General features: G+C 58.7%; 2 protein-coding genes across 3 annotated transcripts in view; both read left to right on the plus strand.

Annotated features, from left to right (window-relative positions):
• Nucleotides 1-17232, plus strand: part of DTX2 (deltex E3 ubiquitin ligase 2) — a 35644-nt gene extending 18412 nt beyond the window's left edge. The window contains exons 5-11 of one of the 2 annotated variants that reach the window (XM_030300334.1): nt 3736-3836; nt 8497-8637; nt 11678-11751; nt 13098-13256; nt 13927-14088; nt 15340-15429; nt 16585-17232. In XM_030300334.1, coding sequence (XP_030156194.1) covers nt 3736-3836; nt 8497-8637; nt 11678-11751; nt 13098-13256; nt 13927-14088; nt 15340-15429; nt 16585-16812 — 955 coding nt within the window. In that variant the 3' untranslated portion in view covers nt 16813-17232. The remainder of the gene's footprint in view (nt 1-3735; nt 3837-8496; nt 8638-11677; nt 11752-13097; nt 13257-13926; nt 14089-15339; nt 15430-16584) is intronic. The other variant, XM_030300335.1, reaches the window with a different exon arrangement.
• Nucleotides 17233-17313: 81 nt separating this feature from the next.
• Nucleotides 17314-23303, plus strand: UPK3B (uroplakin 3B). Its single transcript, XM_030300336.1, has 6 exons — nt 17314-19349; nt 19467-19616; nt 19836-20073; nt 21355-21434; nt 22289-22418; nt 22873-23303. Exons 1-6 carry the CDS (start codon nt 19262-19264, stop codon nt 23030-23032), a joined length of 846 nt encoding a protein of 281 aa, XP_030156196.1. The 5' UTR covers nt 17314-19261; the 3' UTR covers nt 23033-23303.
• The last annotated feature ends 1585 nt before the right edge of the window (nt 23304-24888 follow it).

A 24888-nucleotide genomic window follows, 5' to 3' on the forward strand; every position in this document is an offset into this window, starting at 1 on the left:
ACAGGCCAGGCAAGTTACAGAAGGGAAGGTCTTACCTTTGCTTCTGGGCCTGCGTGTTGCTACTTGCCCTGCTTGCCTTGGTTGTAAGCCAGGAAGGGGATCAGGCCAGCCAGCTCTGTTAGTTGAAACCGCCTCGAAGGAGCCTTCCTCCTGAGGTGGGTGTTCATCTTTATCTCCTCCAGCTTTTCAGGAGCTGGGAGAGGCACAGTTCACTTGCATGGGCCTATCCTTGTTTGGAAAAACAGGATTTCTCCCACGTCTTATTTGTATCGATGCTCTTTAGTTCACTCCCTTCCGGTGGGTGTCGTAGAGCTGGCTGGAAGGGGTGTAATGAATACCTGGTGTCTTGACCCAGCAGGGCCAGGATGATCGAAAACACTCGACCCCTTGGTCTCCTTGGGGGCTGTGGTCTGGTTCTCCAAGGTGAATGATTGTCATCTACATTAACTGAAAATTCCCCAGGGAGTGGCAGGCTGGCGGCACCATGGGCTGGGGAAGCCTGAGAACCAGCTGTACTTACTGGTAGCCGCTGGAAAGAACATGTGAATGAGTGGAATCAAAATTCACGGAACCCATGTGGTTTTTATTTGGGAACCCGTGTGGTTTCACATCGCTTCTTGCTCAACCTGGGTAAAACCTTGGCCGACTGACTTCCTTGTGGGAGGCTTTCTGAGTAGGCAGTAATACATTGAGAAGGGACTTCGTCTGTCTGTCACTGAGCTGCTGGGTTTAAGAAAATTTCCTAGTAGCTGAACTTTATCCCTTTAAGCACCAAAACTTGTGTTTTAATGATGTGGGGTGGAAAACTTTCCAAAATGTGTCATGCACACTCTCGCCGTCTTTAATAGGGGGTGTGGTGGCTTAACGTTTTGATGACTTCCGGTAGTGATCGTGACCAGCAGTCTGTTGCAGCTTTGGTGTGGCTGAGCCCTGGGGCGCCTTGCCTTTGCACTAAATGGCCCTTGGAAATGGCTCTGCCGGTTTGCTTTCATCTGCTCTGTTCTTGCTACTGCTGTTCTCCCAGCCTCTAAAGGCACTCCCACCTGCTCTCAGCCTGGCCTGGGTGCTCGGGGGTCTTGTGTCCCAGGGGAACCTTCCTCCCGACTGGCTGTAGGCCCTTGGGTCAGCTCTGTTCCCTTTCCACGTCCCTCCTTTCCCCTCTTAAGATTAAGGAGTTGGGCCGGGAAGTGTGACATTTCCTTTTGCTCCAGTATTACAGTTTTCAAGGTTTCAGGGGAGCCCTGCAGGAAGGTACCTGGCGGCTCCTCAGCTTTCCTGTGTCCCCTTTGCTCCTCTGAGAACAGGGGAACAGTGGACATTTGTACTGGGCTGTGGATTGAGCCTCACAACCACCCCAAGGGCCTTTTAGAATTGTTCTCATCTTACGGATAGAAAAATTGAAGCTCAGAAAGGGTACTCGACCTGGCCAAGGGCACACAGCTTTAAGCTGGAGCAGGTGCTGTTAGCGGGGTCTCCAGAGCCACCCGCCCCCCCCCCCCCCCCCCGCCCCGAGCCGTGTCACATTCCTCATACTGCACGTGCTGCCCGGGGTTGCTGATTAGTGCTGGCTCACCCTGTGGGGAGCTGGTAGGAGGCTATGCATTTCCTTGGTCCAGCCTCCCAGCCTTGCCCTTTGCCCAGGGGCTGTCCAATCTCGCCTTCACAGAAGACTAGAAATCCTCGTGTCTCATTCTGAGCTCCATTTGGAAGCTCCTGGGGATAGTCCCAGACAAGAAAGCCAGGTTGGGCCTTGTAGATAGACCCAGGAACAGGGGAGGCCCGGAAGGTTGCCTGAGTCCATGACTAGAAGGGCTCTACCTTGTGGAATTCCTTCACTTCTAGAACCTAAGAATTGCAAAGACCATCAGAGATTATCTACCTTCCTTTAAAAAACCCAAATGGGGGGCGCCTGGGTGGCTCAGTCGGTTAAGCAGCTGACTTCGACTCAGGTCATGATCTTGTGGTCCGTGAGTTCAAGCTCCGCGTCGGGCTCTGTGCTGACAGCTCGGAGCCTGGAGCCTGTTTCGGATTCTGTGTCTCCCTCTCTCTGACCCTCCCCTGTTCATGCTCTGTCTCTCCCTGTCTCAAAAATAAATAAAACGTTTAAAAAAAATAAAAATAAATAAAAATAAAAAAAAAAAAACCCAAATGGAGAAACAGGCCCAGGAAGGGGGTGGTGGTGGCTCCAAATCAAACAGTTTAGTGGGACCAAACCTTAGCGCAGGTGGTCTGAATGCCTGGCTCTTCCCCTGCATTATCAGAGCACTCTGGAGCCAGGTCCCTTGTTCCCTCAGGCTTGCGTGTAGCCGAGGCAGGGGCCACGATGTGAGTAGTGTGGCCACACGGGTTATTCTCTTTGGGGAGACCAATCAAGAAATGAAAACAAAACAACCTCTTTCTTCACTCAGACAAATACCGAGGTGCCCCAGGATGGGCTGGAAGACGTGGGAATTGGGCCAGTGGGGGGGGTGGATTGTCAGGCGTTTCGGGCCATCTCCGCCAGCCGGTCTCCAGTGTGGGGCTCTTCCCAAACCAGAGTCGTGTAGATTTATTAACACTTGAGAAATAGAATGTCTTAGAACCAGATGAATGACTCAAACATAGTTACTGTGGGAAGCAAGACCCCCATTTAAAAAAAAAAAAATCCAAAAAGAAATTCTTTTATTTTGAACTGGTTTTAGGTTTATAAAAAAGTTAAGAAATAGTGCAGAGAGTTACCATATCTCCCTTCCTTGACTCCTCTCATAAACATCTTTCATAACCATGCTGTAGTCCTCAGAACCCGGGAATGGCCGTGGGTGCGTTCCTGTTAACCAAGGACTTTTCTCGATTTTCACCGGTTTTTCACCACTGTTTCCATTCTGTCCCAGGATCCTGGGGGACCCCACTTCGCATCCAGTTTTGCTTTCTTCTTCCTTTCCTCCCTTCAGTAGGAGTTCTTCCTTTATCTCCCATAACCTTGACACTTTTAAAGAGTTACTTTGTCGAATGTCCCTTAATTTGGGCCTGTCTGTTGGTTTCTCATGCTTGAGGTTATGCACTTTTGGCAGGAACCACAAAAATGGTGTTCTGTCCCTTTCGGAGCACCATTTCTGGGGTTCCTGGTGTTGATTGGCCCTATTACTGGTGATACTGGTCTTGAGTACTTGTTAGAGCGGTTGCTGCCAGATTTCCCCTCTTCAGGTACCATAGAGCTCTTATTCTGACAAAGTGAGTGAGCTCAGAATTCTTTTAGGATTGTCTTCAGAGTCTGAATTGCCCAGGAAAACATTTTTTTTTTTTTTGACAGTTTATGCTTCCTTCTTGATCGCTTGTAAAAAGCGGAGGCTCACCACCCCCCCCCCCCCAGCAGTGTTCTCTCCCATCACTGCTCTGGCCCTGCCAGCTGATGCTCCCCCCACTCGATGCCTGGCTTGGAGTTTTACGTCCCCACTTGATTTTTGTGGCGGTCGTGGGGCTGGCTCTGGGCTTCACATCCTCAGCAGTCAGATTCTGTAGGTTAGTTTGGGTCTAAGAGTGCTGAAATTCAGATTTCTTTGATTCTCTTTCCAGACATCAGGATCTTTTTAATTAAAAGAAAACCCAGAAATCCTCACTCACACAGAAGCAGCCATGCAAAGTGAAGCTGCGAAGCGGCCCCGGCAACACCAGCGAATTCCCATCTTGGTCTTTCTCTGGCTCTTGTTCCTGCTAAATCGGCTCCTACGTTAAGCTTTGTTCTCTCCTCTCCCCTAGTCCCTCCCTCCCCAGCGGTCCTGCCGGCAGCCCTGGGAGCGTCCCTGCCGCTGTGCCTGTGCAAATGCCGAAGCCCAGCCGGGTCCAGCAAGCCCTCGCAGGTAGGCACCCTGCTGGGTTCCGGGTTCCAGAACAGACCACCTGGCAGGGGGCAGGATGCGGAGGTGGTGGGAGAATGCGTGGTTGAGGGAGGAGATGGTGGGGTGGGGGTGCTGTTACCTTGTTTCTTCTCACGGAAAGCCGCAGCCACTCCCTAGGGGGCGGTGCCTCTTTTGGGTGACGGGTGACAGTGTACGCACCCTCAGCGAGTGGGCCTGGGGCCGCCCCTCCTTTGTCTCTCCAGGGGAGTCCTGCTTGATATCAGTGGGAACCATGGTGTGGACCTTTCCATCTTTTACATTTTCACGTCACTTCAATTATGGTTTGAGTCACTGCTCTGTCCTGAGATGCTTTAGGCATTTCCCGAAAGGGGCCCTTTGGGGGAACTTGCAGCTATTTTGGCCGCAGTTACGTTTTGAATTAAGTGGCTTTGTGTCCAACTGGATCATTTGTTAACCATACATCTTTGAACTGTTTTTTAGATTCCTTTTATAGTTTAGGGAGCTACTGGAAGTTACTTTTTAACTAACGGGAAATGCAATGTGTTATGGAAAGCTAGAGGGGAGGAGTGTAGTGAGGTTGAAGCAGGGGAATAAGATAACCCGAGTCTGTGTGTTAGGGTGAGTCACCGTAGTAGACAGTGGGAGTTCGAGGGGACAGGCCCGGGGCAGGGAGACCCGTGTGGAGCCCGACATGATGGCTCAGGGGAGCCGTGGCAGTCGTGGAGGTAAGAGCGTCTGACTTGGTGACTGGGTGCGCCGTGAGAGAGAAGGAATAGAAGGAGGCCCGGTGTGAGGCTGCCGATGTGGTGCTATAACACGTCGTGATCGTTCTTGAGGATCATGTAGGGGCTTTGCATGTGTCTTCCTTCACTTCTTCCCAGTAACAGCTCTGTGAAGTATGAACTTTTATTCCTATTTCATACTTGGGGAAATAGCCTCAGAGAATTCCAGACACTTCCCAAGATGAGCCAGTCAGCCCTTGGTAGAGCTGGGACTCAGCCCCAGGCATTCTAGGCCTCAGCACCTGGGTTCTTAGCCATTACACTGTGCCGATCCGGAGTCTGGTGGGAGCGCGGGGAGAGGTGGGGGGTGCTGGCTGTGGTTGTGGCCCGGCTCATCTGTCCTGGGGGCAGTGGGAGTTTGGGTGTGCAGCTCAGAAGAACATTCTGGGGTGGAATGGGGTGGCCTCTGCCCCCGTGGGGGGATCGTATGAGCTCACAGAGACTGTAAGTGGGATTCTGGGAAGAGCCCTTGAAGGAAATGGAGGGACCAATCAGAAAAGTGATAGAAGACAGGAGAGGGGGCCCCTCTGGAACCTGCTTCAGCTGCTCAGCCATCAGCCTTCTACGGGGGCAAAGAGAACAGTGAGCAAAGATGTGGTGACTGGAAAGTTCCTCCTGAGTTTAGGTCCTCTTGTGGCATCAGATGCCATAGGTGAGTCAGACCTGTGTGTGTGTGTGTGTGTGTGTGTGTGTGTGTGTGTGTGCGCGCGCGCGCGCATGTGTGTGGTGGTGGTCTTATTGGAGAACGGTTGTAGGTGAATAGGCCTGGCCTGCATATGGCCCTGCTCCATTCAGCACTGTAATCACTAAGGCTTGAATACAGATGTTATAATAACTTTTCTAATATTTTTAAGTTTATTTATTTTGAGAGAGAGAGAGAATGAGTGGAGGAGGGGCAGAGAGAGAGGGGGACAGAGGATCCTAAGCAGGCTCCATGCAGACAGCAAAGAGCAGGATGCGGGCCTCGAACTCACGAACTGTGAGATCATAACCTGAGCCAAAGTCGGATGCTTAACCAACTGAGCCACCCGGGCACCCCTGTAATAACTTTTCTAAACGCGTCTCAGAAGTGGTCTGGGGGTTGAGTAGCACTTGCTCCCTTTCCGCTGCTCTTGAGGCTGAGGACCTTCTCTGGTCTGTATCCCAGATTGTCTCCAATGTCCCCTGTCACCTTGGCTCTCAGATCGATGCAGGAGGTAGGTAGGTCTTTTAACCTCCATTTTACTCACTGGGGAAACCTCAAAGATTTAGGAACTCGGTCCCAGCGAGCACGGAGTGGAGACTCAAGCCACTGGTCAGATGCCACCTCCTCTGAACACAGCCCCTGGCTTGTAGTTGTTAGTGGGACCCTAGTCTAAAGTGTCAGGGAAGGAGAGATCCTGAGCCAGCCTCCAGGAAGTAGGGTCTGGAGAACAGAGTGCTGTCTTCCCTGCACTGAGCACTCTGTGGGTAGGTTTACAAGCAAGTGGTCATCTACACTGGGACAGGAGGTCCACCGAGGAGCCACCTCCAGGTCAGGCCTCAGTGCCTCAGGTGACAGCTTCCCTGGCTGCAGCATGGCCCAGCCCTCTCCTTGGAGTTTTCTGCTTTCACAGCCTGCCCAAGCCCAGACAGCCAGGAGGAGTGGGGCTGGCCGGGCAAGGCCAGAGTCAGGACGGGCTTGGACCTGAGCCCCGGTCACTAGACGAAGGGCCGACCCCTGGTGTCAGAAAGAAAGTGATTGTACATCTGACCGCGACAGGGACTGCTCTCTCGGGGGCTCTGACAGATAAGCGGGAATCCTCTCAGAAGAGTGGAGAAGCTGTGGCCGTTCAAGCTGCTACAGTTATTTGGGGATGTGAGGAGTTTGGGGGGTTGTCCCTGAGCTCTGCTGTTGGGAAGATGTGATGGCCACCTCTGGGTGTCTCCCCACCTCATCCTGTCCAGTGGATGTTGCTTTCGCGAAGTGTGGGTGTGGGGTGGTTCTCGCACGTTCTTGCAAGAAGGCAGGCCACAGAGCAGGGGCTGCTTCTCCGCAGGCTTTTAAGTTGAGACTTCTGTGTCCGTGACTTGAATTCAGGGGAGGGGGTCCTGCATTGACCGGAGCAGAAGCGTTGTTCATGCTGGCCTCACAGCAGCCACCCAGCAGCATTTGGGGATATCTTGGTTCCCCAGCAGACAGGTACTGTGAACACCTCCTGTGACCGGGCCCTACCCTGGGTGTTCATTGCAGGGAAGACAGCAGTCCCCAAGACAGGTATGCGAGTCCTTTCAGGTAACACTAAGTCGGGTAAAGGAGGCAGAGATGGAGGGGACGTGGCTCTTGTAGATGGGGTGGTCAGGGCAGGGCTGCCTCCTAGGAGACACTTGGGGAGAGGTCTGGTCGAAGTGAGGCAGTGGGTGTTGGGGGAGGAGGTCATGGTCAGCACAGAGGCCCAGGGCTCTACTAAGGCATCGTTCCCGTCCCCTCCATCATTCTGTCCCTGTGCCTGCTTGTCATTATTCTGTCCACCGGACGGTTAGGTTCAGACTCACATCTGAGCTCAGAAGCACTCAACCCTAAGACGCTGGTGGCATTGCATTACCTGACAAGCGAGCGCCTGGGGTGCAGCCGTGGTCTTCTGACGTGCACTTTTGTGTCTCTTGCAAGTGGCTGCCACGGCACCCCCTGCCCGCCTCTGCTGTGCTGCCCATGCCCAGGCTGCTGGCTGGCCTCTGCTTCTGTCCCTGACTGGGCATGTTTGCCACATTGAGTCTTTGTTCTGTAGAGGCCATGGTGGCTGGCCCGGCCAGGTCCTAGGGCCGGGTTTCCCCTCACCCATCTGCGTTGCCCCTGGAGTGGGCAGCACCAGCTGCGGGATCTCCACTTCCTATCCCAGGCTGCCCGCAGGGAAGGTGGCAGAGCGGAACCCAGAGCTCTCCTGGGGAGGAGGTGGTTTTGAGCTAGACAGAGGGCAGGGGGGACTGGTTAGGGGTGCTGTGGACAGCAAGGTAGGCTGAGGGTGTAGTAGGACTACAGACTGCAGCAGGAGGACAGGCCGTGTTCCACAATGTGTCAGGTCCTCAGGGAGCGGTGAGGGGGGAGAGTCCGGTGAGGGTGTGTGTGGAGCACCGGGCTGAGGAGTGAGGCCTTTCCCCCGTGGGTATGCCCACCCTGCCCCGTCCGGGGCAGAGGGGCTGTTTGAGCCCTGACCGAGGGCACGAGAGGAGGAGGCCACGGCCCCGGGACCCTTGCTGCTCCAGAGGAGCAAGGGCCTTGGGGGTGCCTCGGTGGGAGAGCAGGTCCCGGGGCCAGCATTCCTGCCCACCCACCCTAGCAATGGCGCTGAAAACACCTAGACAGGCCAGATGGGGGACAGGAGGCAGACAGCACCCCACTGGAGGCAAGGTGACCAGGAGCCAAGAGGGCACATCCGGGGGAGCACAGGGGGTGGACTGGGAGCTCGAGACCCCGTCCACATCTCCATAGTTTGGCCGCATCCTTCCGTGTCACCGCCTGCTCTCCTTGCTCCTAGCACAGGGAGACCCCATCTGGAACTGCTTAGGAGGCTTCCTGGGATGGCTTCCTGCCCTCTGCCCTCCTGAAGCAAGCGGCCTCGCCCCGCCGCCTTCCCCGCATGCTGTGAGCGCGGGCTGGGTGGTTGCTTGTACAGTTAGCTGTGGAACTTGGGGCCGGGGCTCCGATGAGCCGGGCGTTTCACTGGTTCCTGGCCTGGAGCTTAGCCCAGCGCGCCCGAGTAGGCCCTGGCAGCCTACTGAGTCCTCAGAGAGATCGGTGGGTCCTGCTGGCTGTTGACAGTGCCACCTGGACTCAGCCAGGGTTTGTGGACGTCACATGCTGAATGACTCCTTCTAACGTTTCTCCCCTCTCTGCATGTCTGATCTCGCACCCCGTGTAGGCATGACGAGTATTCTGATGTCAGCCATTGGACTCCCTGTGTGTCTTAGCCGCGCACCCCAGCCCGCCAGCCCTCCCGCCTCCTGTCTGGCCTCTAAAAGTCACAGCTCAGTTAAGAGATTGAGGAAAATGTCCATGAAAGGTAGTTCCTGCTCACAAATGCTCTCTGGCCTCTGCTAAGCCTCCGAGTCTTGCTGCCTCTGACTCTCCTGCATCGACTGCTCTTCTTTGACTCCTACGGCCCTTCTCTGCTTCCTTTACCCCCCAGGGGAGGGGCTCAGTGGCCCTTCTCCCTGCTCTCAGCACAGAGGTGGCCCCCAGAATCTACTTAACACTCAAGACCCAGAGTTAAGCTCCTATCTTCCTGGCACAGTTGGAGCATGAGGGGCCTGTTCTTGAGGACTCCGTGACTCTATATGGGGTGAGGCCGGCTCAGGATGGGGGTGACTCTGTCCCTCCCACCGGGACCAGCATGTGTCTCAGGAAAGGCCCCCAGCCCTATCTGGCCTACTTCCGAGGGGTCTCCCACTGAGCACCGTGCTGCCCATCACACGGCTGGGGAGGAAGGGGTTTCAGAACCGTGGAAGGTGCAGTGAGTTTTAAGCAGACTTACATGAAGGAGCCTGTGGGTAGTAGCTTCTAAAGCTGCCATTTCTAAAGCTGAGAGCCGCTCTGCCTCCAGCTTTGGGCTGGAGACGCACAGACTGCTGAAAGCCCAGTGACCTTCAGGATGGTGGGGTGAGCAGGGAGCATGGCTCTGGCTCAGCCAGTCTTGGGTTCCAGTCGTGGCTTCTGTGCTCACTGCTTTAGGATCTCACGCCTGTGTCTCCATTCATGAGCCGGTTACCTCCCACTTAGCAGATTGGTCGTGGGAGGAATAGGAAATCCACATGTGAGGTGCCCGGCACAGAGTGATGGGGGCTGCTCTGACCCTGGCCCACCATCTGTCTAACCCCGACCTCGCAGGTGGCACGGAGGCCCAGGGAGCGGCAGGGCTTCATACCCAGTGTCCCGCCTCACCCGGGTCCCCGAAGTCAGGCAGGCCTCGGATGTCCTGACCCACTCCCCTTTTCCTCTGCCTTGGAGGTAGAGGCAGGTCTGCGGGCAGGGCAGGCCAGGAGTTTCCTGAGATACTTGGGCTTCCCCGGGAAGGACACACGTTCTTGGCAGACCCTCTGGCCTTCCTGGGCTCAGGTGTCCCTTTCTTGGGGTTGGTGGTCACCTGGCTGGCCCCCTTTGAGAAACACAGCTCATGGAAAGCTACCTTCGGTTCTAAAAGGCTGCCCGGGCAAAGGCGAGTGGTGGGCAAATGGGATGCGGAGCTGAGCCAGAGGTGGGCCCAAGGCTGGTCCGGGCAGGTGGGGTCCTGGGATCCTTCTAGAGACTGACTTGTAGCCACCAGGCTTTTCTAAAACGCCTCTTCCCTAAGTCCAAGTAGAGTCGCAGCTACGAGGACGGCCACTGGTGCTGGTGGTCATTGTGCTTTGGCCTGACTTTCTTACCAGTGACCAGTCAGTGGCTTAGAAATCTGTGTATGTGTCTGTATGTGTACTGGGTGGGGGAGAGGGGTGTGTGTGTGTGTGTGTGTGTGTGTGTGTGTGTGTGTGTGTGACAGACAGAGTGTGGGGTGCATGTGTGTGTGTGGATGTATGTGGGGTACATGTGTGAGGGGGTATGGGTGTATATTGTATGTGTGAGGGGATGGGGGTATATTTGTATGAGGGGGTGGGAGATGCGTTTGTGTGTATGGGTGTGTGTGTGAGGGGGTATGGGATATGTTTGTGGGGGATGGGGTGTGTGGGTGTGGAGCAGGGGGAGAGGGATGGGGTATGTGTGTGAGGGGGTGTGGGATATGTTTGTGGGGGATGGTGGTATGTTTGTGTGTGGGGGTGGGGTGGGGAGTGTGTGCGTGTGTGTGTGTGTGTGTGTGTGTGTGTGGAAGAGAGGGTGATATTCCTTTGCCAGTCACTGCCTTTTAGGTAGTAGCGGTTCATGCCTTCACAGCAATCACAGTTTCGGTCAGGGTTAGGTTTCTGTTTTTAGGTGAGGGAACTGAGATTCAGGTGACGTGATTTGGTCCCAGCACAAGAGCCAGAATCATTCCTGACGTCGCCTGCTCCCAGCCTCTGCTCCCTTCATAGCTGACCCCTAGCCTTCCCTGGTTTTGAGGGCGCTTGGCTGTGGAGCCGTCAGGCTCGTATGTCCTTGCGGCCATAGGCTGGTGGCTATGAGTTTGAGTTCAAACCAGGTCCCTCGGGACTCAGAGGCTAGGACCAGGAGCTGCCTGGTGACCTGGAGGCAGGATGTGGAGCCCTGCCGGGGTTGCTTTCCCAGGCCACATTGGTCTCCCTGGTCCCTCCTTTCTGCCCCTGCACGGCTTTGCTGCCATTCTTTGTGATTCTGCCGCTGCCTCTGGCTGGAGAGCCCCCCCCCACCCCGCACCCCGCCCCGGGCCTGGCCGGTTCTCTCGCCCGCTGCGGGAGTTTCTTGTTTTGGGGGCGTGGGGGCCGGTGCTCGTGCAGGTGCAGCGTCATGCATATGTGCACAGAGGAGTGGGGTGGCCAGGGTGCCCCTCCTGCTGCTCCTCGGCTCCTTCCCAGAGTTGGGGTGTCACTGAGACCCCACAGTCCAGGGACAGGCGAGAGAAAACCGGGGTTTGTCGTGACCCTGTCAGCGTGGCCGTCATCCGCAGTCAGTGGGCATCTGTGTGCCGCGGGGGTGGGCACCCGCTGCACGTTCGGCTCCTGAAACTTCTCCTGCCTTGGCTGTCACACCAGAGTAATGACAGTTGAGTGAAACAGCGCTGCCGGGACACTCCCCACAGTAGTTTGTTTTAAAAGCTGCTGTTTGGCTTTTCTGTGTGTCCTCCTGAGGAGCCTGGGTCCGTCTAGCTTCCTGACTGAACGTGCACAGGGACGTGGTGGAGGCCCAGCACGCAGCTCCTGGGGGCTGTGACCGGCAGCCGTCTCTGGTCCTCGTCCTGGTGGGGCCAGAGGGGGCTCTGCCCGGCAGGGCTCTGAGTGGCCGAGTCGGCCCCCCACCCCCCCGTCTCTTCTTGCACGCTCACCTCCTGCCCTGGCCTCTCTGAATGTCCCTCCTGGCGGCTTGTCCTCTTCCTCTCTGGATCCAGCGTCCCCAGTTCGTACTCCTTGGGACACTGCTTCTGTCCTTCTCTCTTCTAGGAGGGACTCCAAAGCCAGAGCCAGAACAGGTGATAAAAAACTATACCGAAGAGCTGAAGATAGCCCCAGATGAGGTATGTGTCACGGGAGCCATGTTGCCTTTGGTTTCGTTTGGAGACAGGAGTAGCGCCAGAGAAGGATACCAGCCCTTCCTGTGCCGCGGGGGGTACTTCCCACAGTGCCTCTGGGTTGCTGGCCATGCTCCAGGTGCTTGGGTTTAATCTCCCAGCCTCCCATAGGAGGCTGGCCCTACCAAGAGGAGGCAGCCTGCACTTCAGAGGCCTGGATTCTGATCCTAGCTTTGCCGCCAGTGAGCAGAGCTCCTACACAGGCCTCTGGGTGCTCCTGTCCCTGTGCCGTCCTGGTGCCTGGGAGTCCTGGAGGCCAAGGATGGGAGAGCCTGCCGCACTCCCCACGGGCTGAGTGGCTTTGTCCCCATAGCAGTCCTGCCCCTCTGGCTACTGGGAAAGCCAGCCAGGCTTCCTGTAATTACAGGGACTGCCAGACCCTCATAGCTGCTTGGGCAGGACCGGAGCCTCTGTGCTGAGCCTTGTTTCAGGGGCCGCAGCGCCACTTGTCTGTGATTTGAATGGGGCATCCTGGGGACTCTGGACAGTGGGTTAAAGGGCGGTCATGCCCGTGCGGAACCGAGGGCTCTGCCCTGCCTCTCCCCTGCAGCTCTGGCTGGTAAAGCTTTAGACAGTGACCTGGAGGCCGTCTTCGTGTCTCCCACTTGACAGCATACGTCTGTGTCCTTGTCTTTGCCCTTGTGCTCACCCGGCATCACTGGGCCACTCTGTGCCAGCCTCCTGCCCTCCAAGCTGCCACCTGTACAACCTGCACGCAGCTGTGGTCCTGGTGGTGCCCCCACTGTAGAGCACCTCAGCAGGGTCCCCTGACGTGTGAGACGAAGCCCAGCTCTGAGCTTAGCCATCAGAACCTTCCGGGACCTGGTCCTGTCCCACTGGTCTCTTACACTCTACTCACCCCTTGCCCCCTGCAATTACCGCCGCCCTCCCCAAACTCTATGCTGGTTCCTGCTTCAGAACATCCTCTTCCCTTTCTCTGGAATGCCCGTTCCTGTGCTTGTCTACCCGACAAGGTCCTTTCCCCTGTGACACCCAACTTGGGGGGCACCTCTAAGGAGCCTGCCCTGTTCTGTCCCCTTTCCCTGCCCGTGCCCTGTTACTGCCAAGGCCCCCATGTCCCCCATGCTCACTGCTGCCTGTTGTCTTCTGTACTACGGTGAGCCCTCTGAGGGCGCAGAATCTGGGGACTCCTCTGTGTTCCCAGCTGTGTTCCCAGCTGTAGAATTGTCCGTAATCCTGGCGTTTCAGCAGACAAAGGCTTTTTCTTTCCCTTCTCCCCTTTTGGCACAGTGGGCCATTGGTGAGCGTGCCCTGTGTTGGTCTCCTTCTAGGACTGCATCATCTGTATGGAGAAACTGTCCGTGGTGTCCGGGTACAGTGACGTGACTGACAGCAAGACCATTGGGCCAGTGGCCGTGGGCCGCCTCGTCAAGTGCAGCCATGCCTTCCACCTGCTCTGCCTGCTGGCCATGTACTGCAATGGGAACAAGGTGCCCACACGTCTGACCCCAGGGTGGGGATCGGGGCAACCTGCCCATAGTCCTGTCCCAGTCCTGTCGCATCTGAGCTGGTGACTGCTGCTGCCGTGTGAGCCCCAGGGCACTCAGAGGCGACCTTAAGATGTCTGTAGGCCTTGGCCTCACAGCAGGATAGGGGTTGGCCGCCGGGGGTGCCGAGGGTGACAGGTGATACTTGGCTGCTTCCCTTCAGTGGAGTTCAGCCGGAATGGACAGGTTGGGAGGACAGAGAGAACTGAGTCACGTGGCAGACCTTCGGGCCCGGCTTGGCCTCTCTGCAGATCGCTGTGCCACCCCTGTACCAGCCAGGGTGCCAGCACAGTCAGTTGAGAGGTCACGGGGTTTTTTGTTTGATTTTAAACATGTTAGACCGTGGAGACTTTTGCTCATAAACCTGATTTTCCTACTTGATGCTCGCCTCCTGGTACCTCACCCCTTGGATGGAAATGGCTTGAGGAGTTTCTGGTGTAGGACATCTTCACAGGGACGCTCTCAGGATCGGGTTTCTGTGCAAGGAGGGACCTGCTGTGTGACAGCGGGCCGAGCTGAGCCCCTGTGGGCTCTTCCCCACCTCGACAGCCAGACAGCGTGCCTGGGTGCTCTCTCGGCACCGGCTGAGACTAGGTGCTCTGCTCTGCCTCAGGACGGGAGTTTGCAGTGTCCTTCCTGCAAAACCATCTACGGAGAGAAAACCGGGACCCAGCCCCAGGGAAAGATGGAGGTGTTCAAGTTCCAGGTGTCCCTCCCTGGCCATGAGGACTGTGGGACGATACTTATAGTTTACAACATTCCTCACGGCATCCAGGTAAGGGGCCCCAGCACAGGAGGAGCCTCCTCAGACCGTTCTGGACTCGGTCCCTCTCGCTCTGGGGCACACTTCTTCCTACCCTGCCCCTCTCCCTGTAGTCTGCCTTCCCCCCCCCCCCCGCCGGCCCCCCACCCCAGGCACTCAGGATGCCCGGGCTTCCCAAGTTCAGGCTCCCAGGAACCGGGGGCACTGGTGTCTGGAGGTGGAACAAGCTCTTAGGGCTGTGGAAGCAAACAGATGGCCTCCAGCCCTTTCCTGACGCAGGGAGGGCGCCCTGGAGGCGGAGACATCCTGGCTGGACTTGTGCTGGGCGGGAGGCCAAGTGTATAAGCAGGAAGAACACTTGTGTTGAAGGTCTGGATAGTGGAAGAACCCAGAGGGCAGGGAGGTGCCAACACTGAGGACTGTCCTTGAGAGACCAGCTCGGTGGCCAGATCCAGGCCTGTGGCAGGGCTGTGTCTGATGTCAAGAGCAAGACAGGAGCCCGAGCAGAAGGTCGCAGTAGAGACCCAGACAGGAGCCCTGGACCCTTAGGCCTCCTGCTTGGGCCAGGACTGACCTCAGAGCTGGTGGCGGGTGGGGAAGATACAGGGCTGTGGAGGCCAGGACCCAGGTGGCCTGTCTGTGACAGATGGAGAGTCCCTCTTTCGTTTAACCATATGCTTTTCCCTGGTTTCCCTCCATTTCTTCTCAGTGGGTTGTAGTGAATTTTAAAAACATTCCAGACAGCCCCAGAACCACAGAGCAGGAGGGGAGTGTGGAGTATACGTGGCGTAGATGTGGCGTGTCTCTGAGTGGCAGAGGGCACGGGCAAGGATCCCCCACTGTTCCAGCCGCCCACCCTTCCGTCCAGTTTGCTGCCACTGTCTCCGGCCCCGCCGTGGCACCATCTCAAGCAAGGAGCGAGGGCGTCAGGAAGGGAGGCCTGGCCTTTTAGGCCAAAGAGCCCAGTGCCCAGCGGAATGGGAGCCCCAGCCTTTGATGAATTCCAGTCTCATCAGGACATTTGCAGGAGTGTGTGATGCCAAGCCGAATGGCGTGGGGTTAGGGAAGGTGGTCGCCGGAGGCAGGCCACGTCATGTTGGGTCTCTGAGGGGCAAGATTTGAGACAGCGATCTGTTTGGTCACTTGAGTGCAGACAAAGCTCCGGGTAGGGAGGTGAAGGGCGGGCCGGGCTGCGAGGGCCTCTGCAGCTGCTGGGCCCCTCTCAGGGTACCCCGCCTCCTTGTGTCTGTGTTCCTCCTGCAGGGCCCAGAGCACCCCAATCCTGGGAAGCCATTCACCGCCAGGGGCTTTCCCCGTCAGTGCTACCTTCCGGACAATGCCCAGGGCCGCAAGGTAAGGCCCCACCACCCTGGGGGCACCCCCCGCCCTCTGCTGGCAGGCCGTGGCCTGGCTGCTCGTGGGCTGTTCGAGCAGGTGGGATGGGAGGGCCCAGCTTGGTGGCCATACCTGCTGTGCCCTGTTCACCTTCTTCTGGGGCTGGCTGGGGTGCTGGCCACTCCTTCCCGGGGCTGCCTGCTATCCGTGAGGCATCCTCGACCAGGAGAAACGACCAGCAGGGAGAGACGACCAGCAGGGAGGGGAGGCCACTTCTAGCAACCTCTCTGGCCGGGTCACCTGCTCTCGAGTCAGGCTAGTGTGACGCGTTGGGCAGAGTGGGGACAGGGGAACAGGACTGGGTGACCGTGATGGCCTGCAAGCCACCTCTGCATTACAACCCAGGAGAGCATTCTGGTCAGACGAGCAGCTTGAGTGGCAGCTTTGAGAGTCGCAGAGGTGGGCTGGGCTGGAGGGTGTGAGGCGTCTGGGGAGGATCAGATCCCCGAGAGAGAGAGAGAGAGAGAGAGAGAGAGAGAGAGAGAGAGAGAGAGAGAGAGTGTGTGTGTGTGTGTGTGTGTGTGTGTGTGTGTGTGTGTGCGCGCGCGTGTGGCAGTGAGGCATCGGGCGCCCTCTGGCTGCTGTGAGCCTGGCCTGGGGAGAGGCTGACTTGGAAGTAGGGCAGAGTTAGCCTGGCCCCGGGTGTGGCTTGAGCGGCAGCAGAGCAGTGGATGGCGGCGCCCTCTGAGGTGGGGGGTCCTCCTGGGCGGTCAGGTCAGCATATGGAGTTCCGGGGGGTGGGGGCGGTGGTCAAGACTGGGGCTGGAGGCTGAGGATCCCGACAGATGGGGCCCCGGCCCGGAACTGCGGATGTGATCACTTGGGAGAGCGGCCCAACCTCAGCCTGCCAGTGGCTCGCAGTAAAGGCCAAAGGGACAGAGAGCCTCGCCCCTCAGTGTGCCCCACCCCGCAGCTGGCATTTGGTGGGTGGCTGCTCCTGCCGTCCTGGCCCTCACCGCTGGGGAGGTCAGACCAGGGAAGGAGGGGGAGCCGCAGATGCTCTCACCCTGTCACCTGGCCACCCACCGCTCCAGAGTGAAAAACCCGTGCCCAGGTTTGCACTTGTTCACCAGGCCCCCCCTCCTTTCCCCTCCCCCCTTTCCCCGAGGGCAGGTCCTGGAGCTGCTGAAAGTGGCCTGGAAGAGGCGACTGATCTTCACGGTAGGGACATCCAGCACCACGGGAGAGACCGACACAGTGGTGTGGAACGAGATCCACCACAAGACAGAGATGGACCGCAATGTGACAGGCCATGGCTACCCCGACCCCAACTACCTGCAGAATGTGCTGGCCGAGCTGGCCGCCCAGGGGGTGACCGAGGACTGCCTGGAGCAGCAGTGAGCCCCGGGCCTGGCCGGCCCCATCCCCGCCCCGCCGCGCCTGCCTCTGGCAGCCAGCTGCCCTCTCCCCCTGCTGCCGGCTGGGCTGCCCCGGGATGGGCAGGCGGGAAGGTGCCTTTCCTCAGAGGCTGCGAGGCTTGTGGGGGCCCGCCTTCTGCCCCCATCCTCCCCTCCAGGCCCAGATCTACACGCGAATCAGGCAGGCCTGGGGAGTTGTACTTGTGGGGGCTTAAGATGCAGCTACCTCAGTGCGTGGGGCCCTCTGCCGCTGGCGGGCTGCTTCGGGGCCGTAGTGCCGGGGGCCTGGCGTGGGGTGAGGCGAGACTGCCCCGTCCCCCATCGTAGCCAGGGCAGGCGTGGGTTCTGGGTCAGCTTCTCATACCTCAGATGTTCCGTTTGCAATAAATGCCCTATAGCCAAAGTCAGCAGGCCCTGGTGTGTTTTTGGTGGAGAGGTTGTGTGTGTGTGTGTGTGTGTGTGTGTGTGTGTATGTGTGTGCTGATGTGAGAAGGCAGCACACACATACGTGCCCTGCTGCATCAGGGCAGGAGGGAGCTCACACGCTGCCCGTCCGACTCGCATTTTCCCCAGTGACGAAACTGAGGCCGCAGAGAGGGCCCAAGAGCCCGAGCACTGACCTTGCAATGCTTCCCCGTCCCCGACTCCAGTTCTCGCCGTGTGCGGTCCAGCAGCTCCGCCAGGCCCACCGTCCCGTTCACTCCCGCAGTAAAGCGCCACTCACATGTGGCTGGTGCTGCTGTCTTCCCTGTTACGGATGAGGAAACGGTCATGGATGCAGTGACCCGCCCCAGGTCGCAGGCTCATAGTAGGGCGTAGAGCCAGGGCTGGAATTGGGCCAGGATTGGTTTGACGTCATCCTTGAAGTCCTAATTCTTCCCAGCCCTCTTAGGAACATCAAATACCCCAGCTTGCTGTCTGCCTGGGGGCGGTGATTGGGGCCTGGGGCTGCAGGGCCCCGGCGGGGAGGGTGGCACATCCTGAGTGGGCCAGGGATACTTTTGCCTCCTTGAGGTCCTTTTCTCCGTAAGAAAAAAAATTAAGTTCTGTTTCATGATGTGTTGGTTTAAAGCTGAGTGTATTATATATTAGAGCATTTTCTTCCATCTAAAAGTTTAAGTGTCTTGTGGCACTTGGCTCGTTCAGTTGGCAAAGCATGCAACTCTAGATCTCGGGGTCGCGAGTTCGAGCCCCACATCAGGTGTAGAGATTACTTACAAATAAAATATTAAAAAAAAAAAAAAAAAAGCAGTTACCCTATGACTCAGCAATTCCACCCCAGGTGTGTATCCGAGAACGGAAAACAGGTCCACACAAAACTTGGGCATGAGCGCGCATGACAGCCTTACTTACAGAAGCCAAACAGCGGGAATGGGTGTCAGCGGAGGAGCCGGTGAATAAAATGCCTGGTTTCCATCCGGTGGGATGAAAGTTCCGCAGCCCTGTGGAAGAACCAACTCCCGCCTCGTGCTATTGCGTGGACGAACCTGGTCAACAGGATGCTAGGTGACAGAAACCAGACGCAAGATGCCACGTGTGTGATTCCGTTGCTGTGAAATGTCCGGCACAGGCAAGTCTGTAGAGGCAGAGAGCAGGTGCGAGGTTGCCAGGGGAGCCGGGAATGGGGAGTGACTTTCAGTGGATACAGACTGTCCTCTTGGGGTGTTGCAAATGTGCTGACCTGGGTGATGCTTGCACAACCTTGTGAAAACCCACTGAGCTGTACGCTTTAAAAGGATGAATTTTATACTGTGTGAATTCTATCTTCTTTTGAATTATGTCTTAATTAAAAAAAAATAGAGCCAAAGGGAGTAAAGTAAGTGGAGGCTTGTCAGCTGCCAGAGGTCCTTCGTCTGACTCCAGATTCTTCCTTCAGACAAGAATGTGGCCTTGTGGAGGGAGGGCAGGGCGCAGAGATGGCAGCAGGACCAGGGGGGCTGTGGTGGGGCTGGAGCTGGACAGGTCGGGATCTCTGTTCCCCACTCCCTGGGTGGGGATGGAAGGCCAGAGGGAGGCTCCTGGCACCCGGGGTGTGGGAATCTCAGGCATGTGGCCCTGAGCCCATGTTTCCAGAGACTGGGTCCTCTCCAGGGCCGGGAGGCTGGGTGGGACCCCTGTTCAGACATGGGAGTCTCTGGCCTCCTGGCTGGCATCTGGGGGGCCGGTGGCATCCGCCTCCCTCCCGGCAGTGGGGCCTGGCACTGGCCTGCACCACCCTGCAGCCCTGCCTAGCTCCCTCCTCATGGTAGGCTGGGCCAATGGGAGGGGTGGAGTGCATTTACATTTTCAGGTCTTTCCAGCCCTCGGCCAGCCTGGAAGCCTGACTAACCAGCTCCTCCAGGGTCAAGGTGTTGGGGGAGGGGGTGCAGCAGGAGGTGGCCAGATCGCCCTGGGCTGTGGATGTGGAAGAAGCCCCGGCTTGGGCAGCCATCATGGGGCTCTCCCAGAGGCAGCCTGGCCCATTGCTGTCTCTCCTCCTCATGGGGGCGCTGGTCTGGCCCCCGCCCTGTATGAGCCTGGGTGAGTGGGGGTCCTGGGATGAATTCACAGACTCTGGGAGCCCACCCCTCCAACTGGGAAAGGCAGCCCCAGGGAAGGCAGGCCCCAGGACCCTCATGCTTATCTGTGTGACTACAGAGCTGATCCCCTACACGCCGCAGATAACAGCCTGGGACCTGGAAGGGAAGGTCACAGCCGCCACGTTCTCCCTGGAGCAGCCACGCTGTGTCCTGGATGGGCATGCCGCTGTTGCCAACACCATCTGGCTGGTGGTGGCCTTCAGCAACGGTGCGTCATGGTGCGGGTCTGGGGCTGAGGAGAGCTGCAGGGAGGCGGACTGGGCGTGGGGCTTTATCCTGGGGGGCTCCGGGAGGGTAACAAAGTGACCTGATTTGTGTCTGGAGGGAGCCTCTGGGCCCGAAGGCATGGACAGCCAGGGTGGGAGGCCTTGGACCCAGCCTGGTACTATGCCCTCTAGCCCCATCCGTCTGTCCCTTTCTCCTGCAGCCTCCAGGGACTTCCGGAATCCACAGACGCTGGCTGAGATCCCAGCCTTCCCACGGCTGCTGACCGATGGCCACTATATGACGCTGCCCCTGTCCCTGGACCAGCTGCCCTGTGAGGACCCCGTCGGGGGCGGCAGGGGCATCCCCCTGCTTCGGGTGGGCAATGACCCTGGCTGCCTTGCTGACCTCCGTGAACCACCCTTCTGCAACACCCCCCTCCCCAGCCCTGGACCTTACAGGTGAGTCATTCTGCCTGGACCCTGGGACAGGGCCTGTACTGGGGGAGAAGGGGTCTGGGGGAACAGGGCTGCCCTCCCTAGCCTCTCCCCAGGGCCCCATCCTGGCGGCAGGCTCCTCCCCTTCACAAGCCTTGGGGGGGTCAGGGAGCAACGCTCATCCAAGCTGGGGGGCAGGCAGAATGTGGCCTTTCCAGGAGACCTGCCCACGAGGAAGTGGGCACCACAGGGCTTGTGGGGGCAGGGTGGGGTCTCAGGCCCAGGGTCAGGGGTGGGGAGCTGCCGGGCTACAGCCACTAGCCCCGGGGTAGATCTGGTAGGAATCTGAGCCCAGGGCTGAGTCCAGACCCAATCAGTGGGTACAAGACAGGGGAACAGGAAATAAGCCTACTGCTCACTTTTACAGGTGAAGAAACAGAGGCACAGGGCACCAAGGGCTTGTCAGGGTCACGGGGGGAGCCAGAGTGAGAGAGCAGGTGTCCAGATGAGGGCCGCCTGGGCCACAGGACAGGACCAGGTGTCCTCAGGGAGACCAAGTCCAGCTGAGAGAACCAGCATGGGGCGCAGGGAAGGTGGGGCTTGGTGTGGGCTGGACCGGCACCTCCGTTAACCGCCTCCCTCTGCCCTCTCCCCGGCCCGGCCCTGACAGAACCGCCTTCCTACCTCCCCCCATGCCCACTTCCTGGCTCAGCTTCATCTTAACCTCCTGCCCCCATTCCTAGCAGCCACCAGAGCTGGCTGCCCTCCACGCCAGCCTGCCTGGGCCCCTCCATGCTCAGACATCTGCCAAGCCCCCCACCTGGCACAAAGATACAACCTGAGCTCCTCTGCATGGCCTCTGGTGCCCTCGGGTCTCAACCTGCCTCTCCTTGTGATCCCAGGCTCTTGAACACCCCTCTCCTCCCTGGGCTTTTGCTTAGGGTGCCTGACCCTACTGGGGAGACTTCTATGGTTTTCTAGATGTCACTTGGCCAGTTGTTCTCTACAAGGCCCGGGGCCCCCAGCCCCATCTGACTCCCTGAGGCACTCTGTATGGGACAGTGATGGGGGCCCCCTAAACCTGATGGGGAGTCTGGAGAGCAACGGCTCAGGTGGACTGGGGCTACTGGCAGAGGTCACTGTGGCCAGAGAGGTCTTGGGAGGTTCTCAGAGCAGGACCAGGCCATGGCTGGCCCTGACAGGCCCTACAAGAGCCCGGCCCAGAACTGCCTGGGGCTTGGCTGCTTTGGTCACCGGGCCCAGGGCAGTTCAGGCTCTGAGCCCCACTCCTTATCCTCTCCCCAGGGTGAAGTTCCTCCTGATGGACGCCAGCGGCTCACCCCAGGCCGAGACCAGGTGGTCCGACCCCATTACTCTCCACCAAGGTAGCGTAGGGGGGCGGGGCGTGCTCTGGCTCCAGTCTGCCCCTGTGGACAAGTCACCCTCTGCCCAGTGGTCCTGCTCAGCCGGCCCCTCCCCCTGCTGCCATGAGACTGGGGGCCTGGAGGAAGTCTCCAAGTCCAGCCCATCCCCCAAAAAGAACCTCATGCTGGGGGCGAGGAGGCACTGGGTCAGCCTCACTGGCAGAGACACCAGCTGTGTCCATCCACATCAACACAACCTCGGGTGCCCAGGTCCCAGCCCAGTTGTGGGCAGAAACAGTCTTCCCCTCCAATGGGGAGCTAGCCCTGGGCCAAGCACTGCCAGGTGGAGAAGGGCCAGGGCACCAAGAGGCTGGGGTCAGAGTCAGGGCCGCAGGTTCTGAGAGACTTCCCTCAGCGGGGCCCTAAAGGGCTGGTGATGGACCAGGCTGAGGAAACTGCATGTAGGAAGGCCAGTGCCCCGGGGTGAGGGGCACCTGGGAGACTGGCTGTAGAGGCTGGGTGTTGGCGGGGGTGGAGGGTCTTGTCATCTGAAGGCCTTGAATGCCACGCTCCAGGAAACGAGGCGGCCACCCGGTTGGTCCTGAGGTCGGCCGCAGCTCTGCCCACTGTGGGCAGTGCAGTGGGGTGGGCATGTTGGCAAGAATAGCCTAGAAAGTGAGACTAAGAAAAAAGGCTGGAGTGGTGGTGGGTGGTCCGGGCTGGGAAGGCACTGACGCCCCGCTGGGATGGACAAATGGGGTGGGCTCAAGGGGCTGTCTTGGGACTCGAGGCAGTCAGGCCTTGAGCGTGAGTCTGGAGGGGGAATTGACTGCCCTGGGCTGGAGGGGCAGCCTCTGAGCGTACGCTGTGTGCAGGGAAGGCCCCAGGCTCTATCGACACGTGGCCAGGGCGGCGAAGCGGTGACATGATTGTCATTGCCTCCATCCTCTCCTCTCTGGCCGGCCTCCTGCTCCTGGCCTTCCTGGCTGCGTCCACCGTGCGCTTGTGAGTGCTGACATCCCCCTGGGCCCCTCTTCCACCCAGAGCCCCTTCCCTCTCGCTGGTCCCAGCACCTGAAAGCCCTCCAGGAACACTGCGGCTGAGTTGGCGGTTCCCCTTCCAGGGGTGTGCGGGAAATTTCTGCCCTGAGTATCTCTCGCCTGGACAGCAGGGAGGTGGGCCAGAGGCTCCTCTGATGACAGGTTCAGAGAAGGGGCCACCTCGCTCTGCCCTGTCCTTCAGCGTGTCCTTGGCCCCGGCCTTACTCCTCCCGGCCGTGTTTTCTCTCCAAGGAGGCTTCAGTGAACTGAAACCAGGGTATTCAGGGCAACCACCTGGAGGAGGTGGGCCAGAAGCAGGTTCTGGAAGGAAGGAAAGGGAGAGGCTGCGGGAGGAGGCCCTGACTTGGCAGATGGCTCCCCACAGCAGGGACCCAGTCTGGTCTCCTCTCCCCATCCAGCTCCAGCCTGTGGTGGCCGGAGGAAGTCCCGGAACAGCTGCGGATTGGCTCCTTCAAGGGGAAGCGCTACATGACCCACCACATCCCACCCACTGAGGCCGCCACCCTGCCCGTGGGCTATGAGCCTGGCCTGGACCCCCTCCCCAGCCTCAGCCCCTAGCCTGGTGGAAGGGGCTGGGGCGGGGCCCTGGGAAGTTGGGGGCCACGTATGCAGTGCGCGTTCCCAGCTCCTGCGCCCACATGCCCCTCCCCCATTGCGCCTCCCCACCCGCCCGCCCGATGTCCCACCACCTGCAGCCCTGCCTTTGCCTTTTCCATTCTGCCCTCTCCAGGCAACTGAAGTTGCATCAAGTCTGGGGGGAGGGTCATGGTCAGGCCAGCATGCAGCCCCCACTTCCAACCCTACCTCTGTGAGAGGTAATGTGGAGAGGCCACACTGACCAGAAGCTTCCAGGCTCCAGGAGGGGCCCAGTGGGGGCCTTGCTCTGCCCTGTGCAGGGGACTGGGCCAGGCCCATCACCGGGTGCATGAAGTCCGAGCCTCCCTCTGTCTCTCTGTCCTACCTTCCAGTGGGTGGGGCTGCAGTGAAGCCTTCAGAGGCACCTCCATTGTCCCCCGGGCAGGGGCACTTTCTGAGGGTGGCCAGAAGTTCAGAGTGTAGAGGCACATTGTGGCCGTCTGACCACTGATTCCACCACTTCCAACCCTATTGCACACACAGATGGATTACTTATTCTCGCTCCACCAACATTTATTAAGCACCTGCCAGTGTTAGACATGGAGCCTCAGGGGGAACCAGTCCTGAACTTGGGGACCTCACTCACCACTCTGGACCTGAGATGACCACGTGTCCAGATGTGACCTGTTACTGTTAGGGCTGTCAGATTGTCACATACCCTCGGGTTCAAGCTCCTTAGATGCTCACCCCAATGGGCTCTCTGAGGCCCCGGAGCCCCCCACCATCAGGCAGTACACACTTTAGACTTCCCCCTAGCGTCCGACTTCTCGCAGGGCCAGTGGGTCCAGCTTTGGCCACACGGTGGCGCCAGTGCGCCGCAGCCGTCCGGCCCCGCGCACGCGCACTCGTATTCACAGACCCGCCTGAGGCAATTGATTGGCAGGTTCCAGCGGTGACCTGATGCTGAGGAGCCGTCGCCACTTTCTGGAGGTCAGGGCTCCAGACTTCATCTGGGTCAAGCCAGAGGGATGAGCAGTCACGCACTCGCTTGAGGGCCGTCCAGTCTACACAACCGCCACCATTTTCTAGATGGAGAAACTGAGGCTGGGCGACTTGTCCTCCACGCTCTGCCCACTACCGCCCCCCCCCCCACGCCCCTCTTGTCCCCGGGCATCTCCCATCTTATCCGGTGGGACCTGGGACCGCGGCTCCCAGCATGCAGGCCCCCCGCCCCTGCACGGCGCCCGGCCGTGACCCATGTGTATCCGCCCTCCTCAGAGGTGAATAAACGCGGTCTCCGTCCCCCTAGCGGTGCCCACGCTGGTGTGGAGAAAGGGGCATCTGCGCCCGGGGCCCAGCCCCGCTTCACCCCTTCCACCCTGGGGTCTGCCCCGAGCCTGTCCTTTTGACGCACAGCCCTAACTGCATTTTCAAGGTGCCCCATCTCCTAATGGGCCCCAGGGAAACCCATCCTTGCATTTCAGGGCCAAGAGGCCACCGCTAATGCAGCTTCCGCGGATTTAGCAGTACTGTCTCCCAGGCAAACACTTCAGGGAGGTTTTGCTTTCAAAACCCACGAAGCCCTGGTCCCTAGTGGTTTATCCTCCATCCTACTCGCAGCCCCTTCGGCCGCAATACCTCCAGGTGCAGGCAGAAGCCGATTCAAATGCAGTCAGGAGCTCAGGCTCCTGTGTCCTGGGTGACATCTGGCCGTGGGAGCCAGCCGCTTTGGGCAGCCGCTTTTGAAATGCTGCTGCTGTGGAACCTAGGTCCCTCTTGGCCTCTAAGCGTTCCAAGTGCCTCCCACCCTCACCAGCTGTGTCCAACAGCGCCTGTCT

The sequence above is a fragment of the Lynx canadensis genome, chromosome E3, assembly GCF_007474595.2.
Source record: "Lynx canadensis isolate LIC74 chromosome E3, mLynCan4.pri.v2, whole genome shotgun sequence".
Lineage (NCBI taxonomy): Eukaryota > Metazoa > Chordata > Mammalia > Carnivora > Felidae > Lynx > Lynx canadensis.

What these genes read in the sequence shown, in the direction of transcription:
- UPK3B (XM_030300336.1), top strand. Translation starts at nt 19,262, where the DNA reads ATGGGGCTCTCCCAGAGGCAGCCTGGCCCATTGCTGTCTCTCCTCCTC. An exon ending in CCCGCCCTGTATGAGCCTGG is followed by an intron (nt 19,350 to 19,466) that starts GTGAGTGGGGGT and finishes GTGTGACTACAG; the next exon opens with AGCTGATCCCCTACACGCCG. An exon ending in CCCAGCCCTGGACCTTACAG is followed by an intron (nt 20,074 to 21,354) that starts GTGAGTCATTCT and finishes TCCTCTCCCCAG; the next exon opens with GGTGAAGTTCCTCCTGATGG.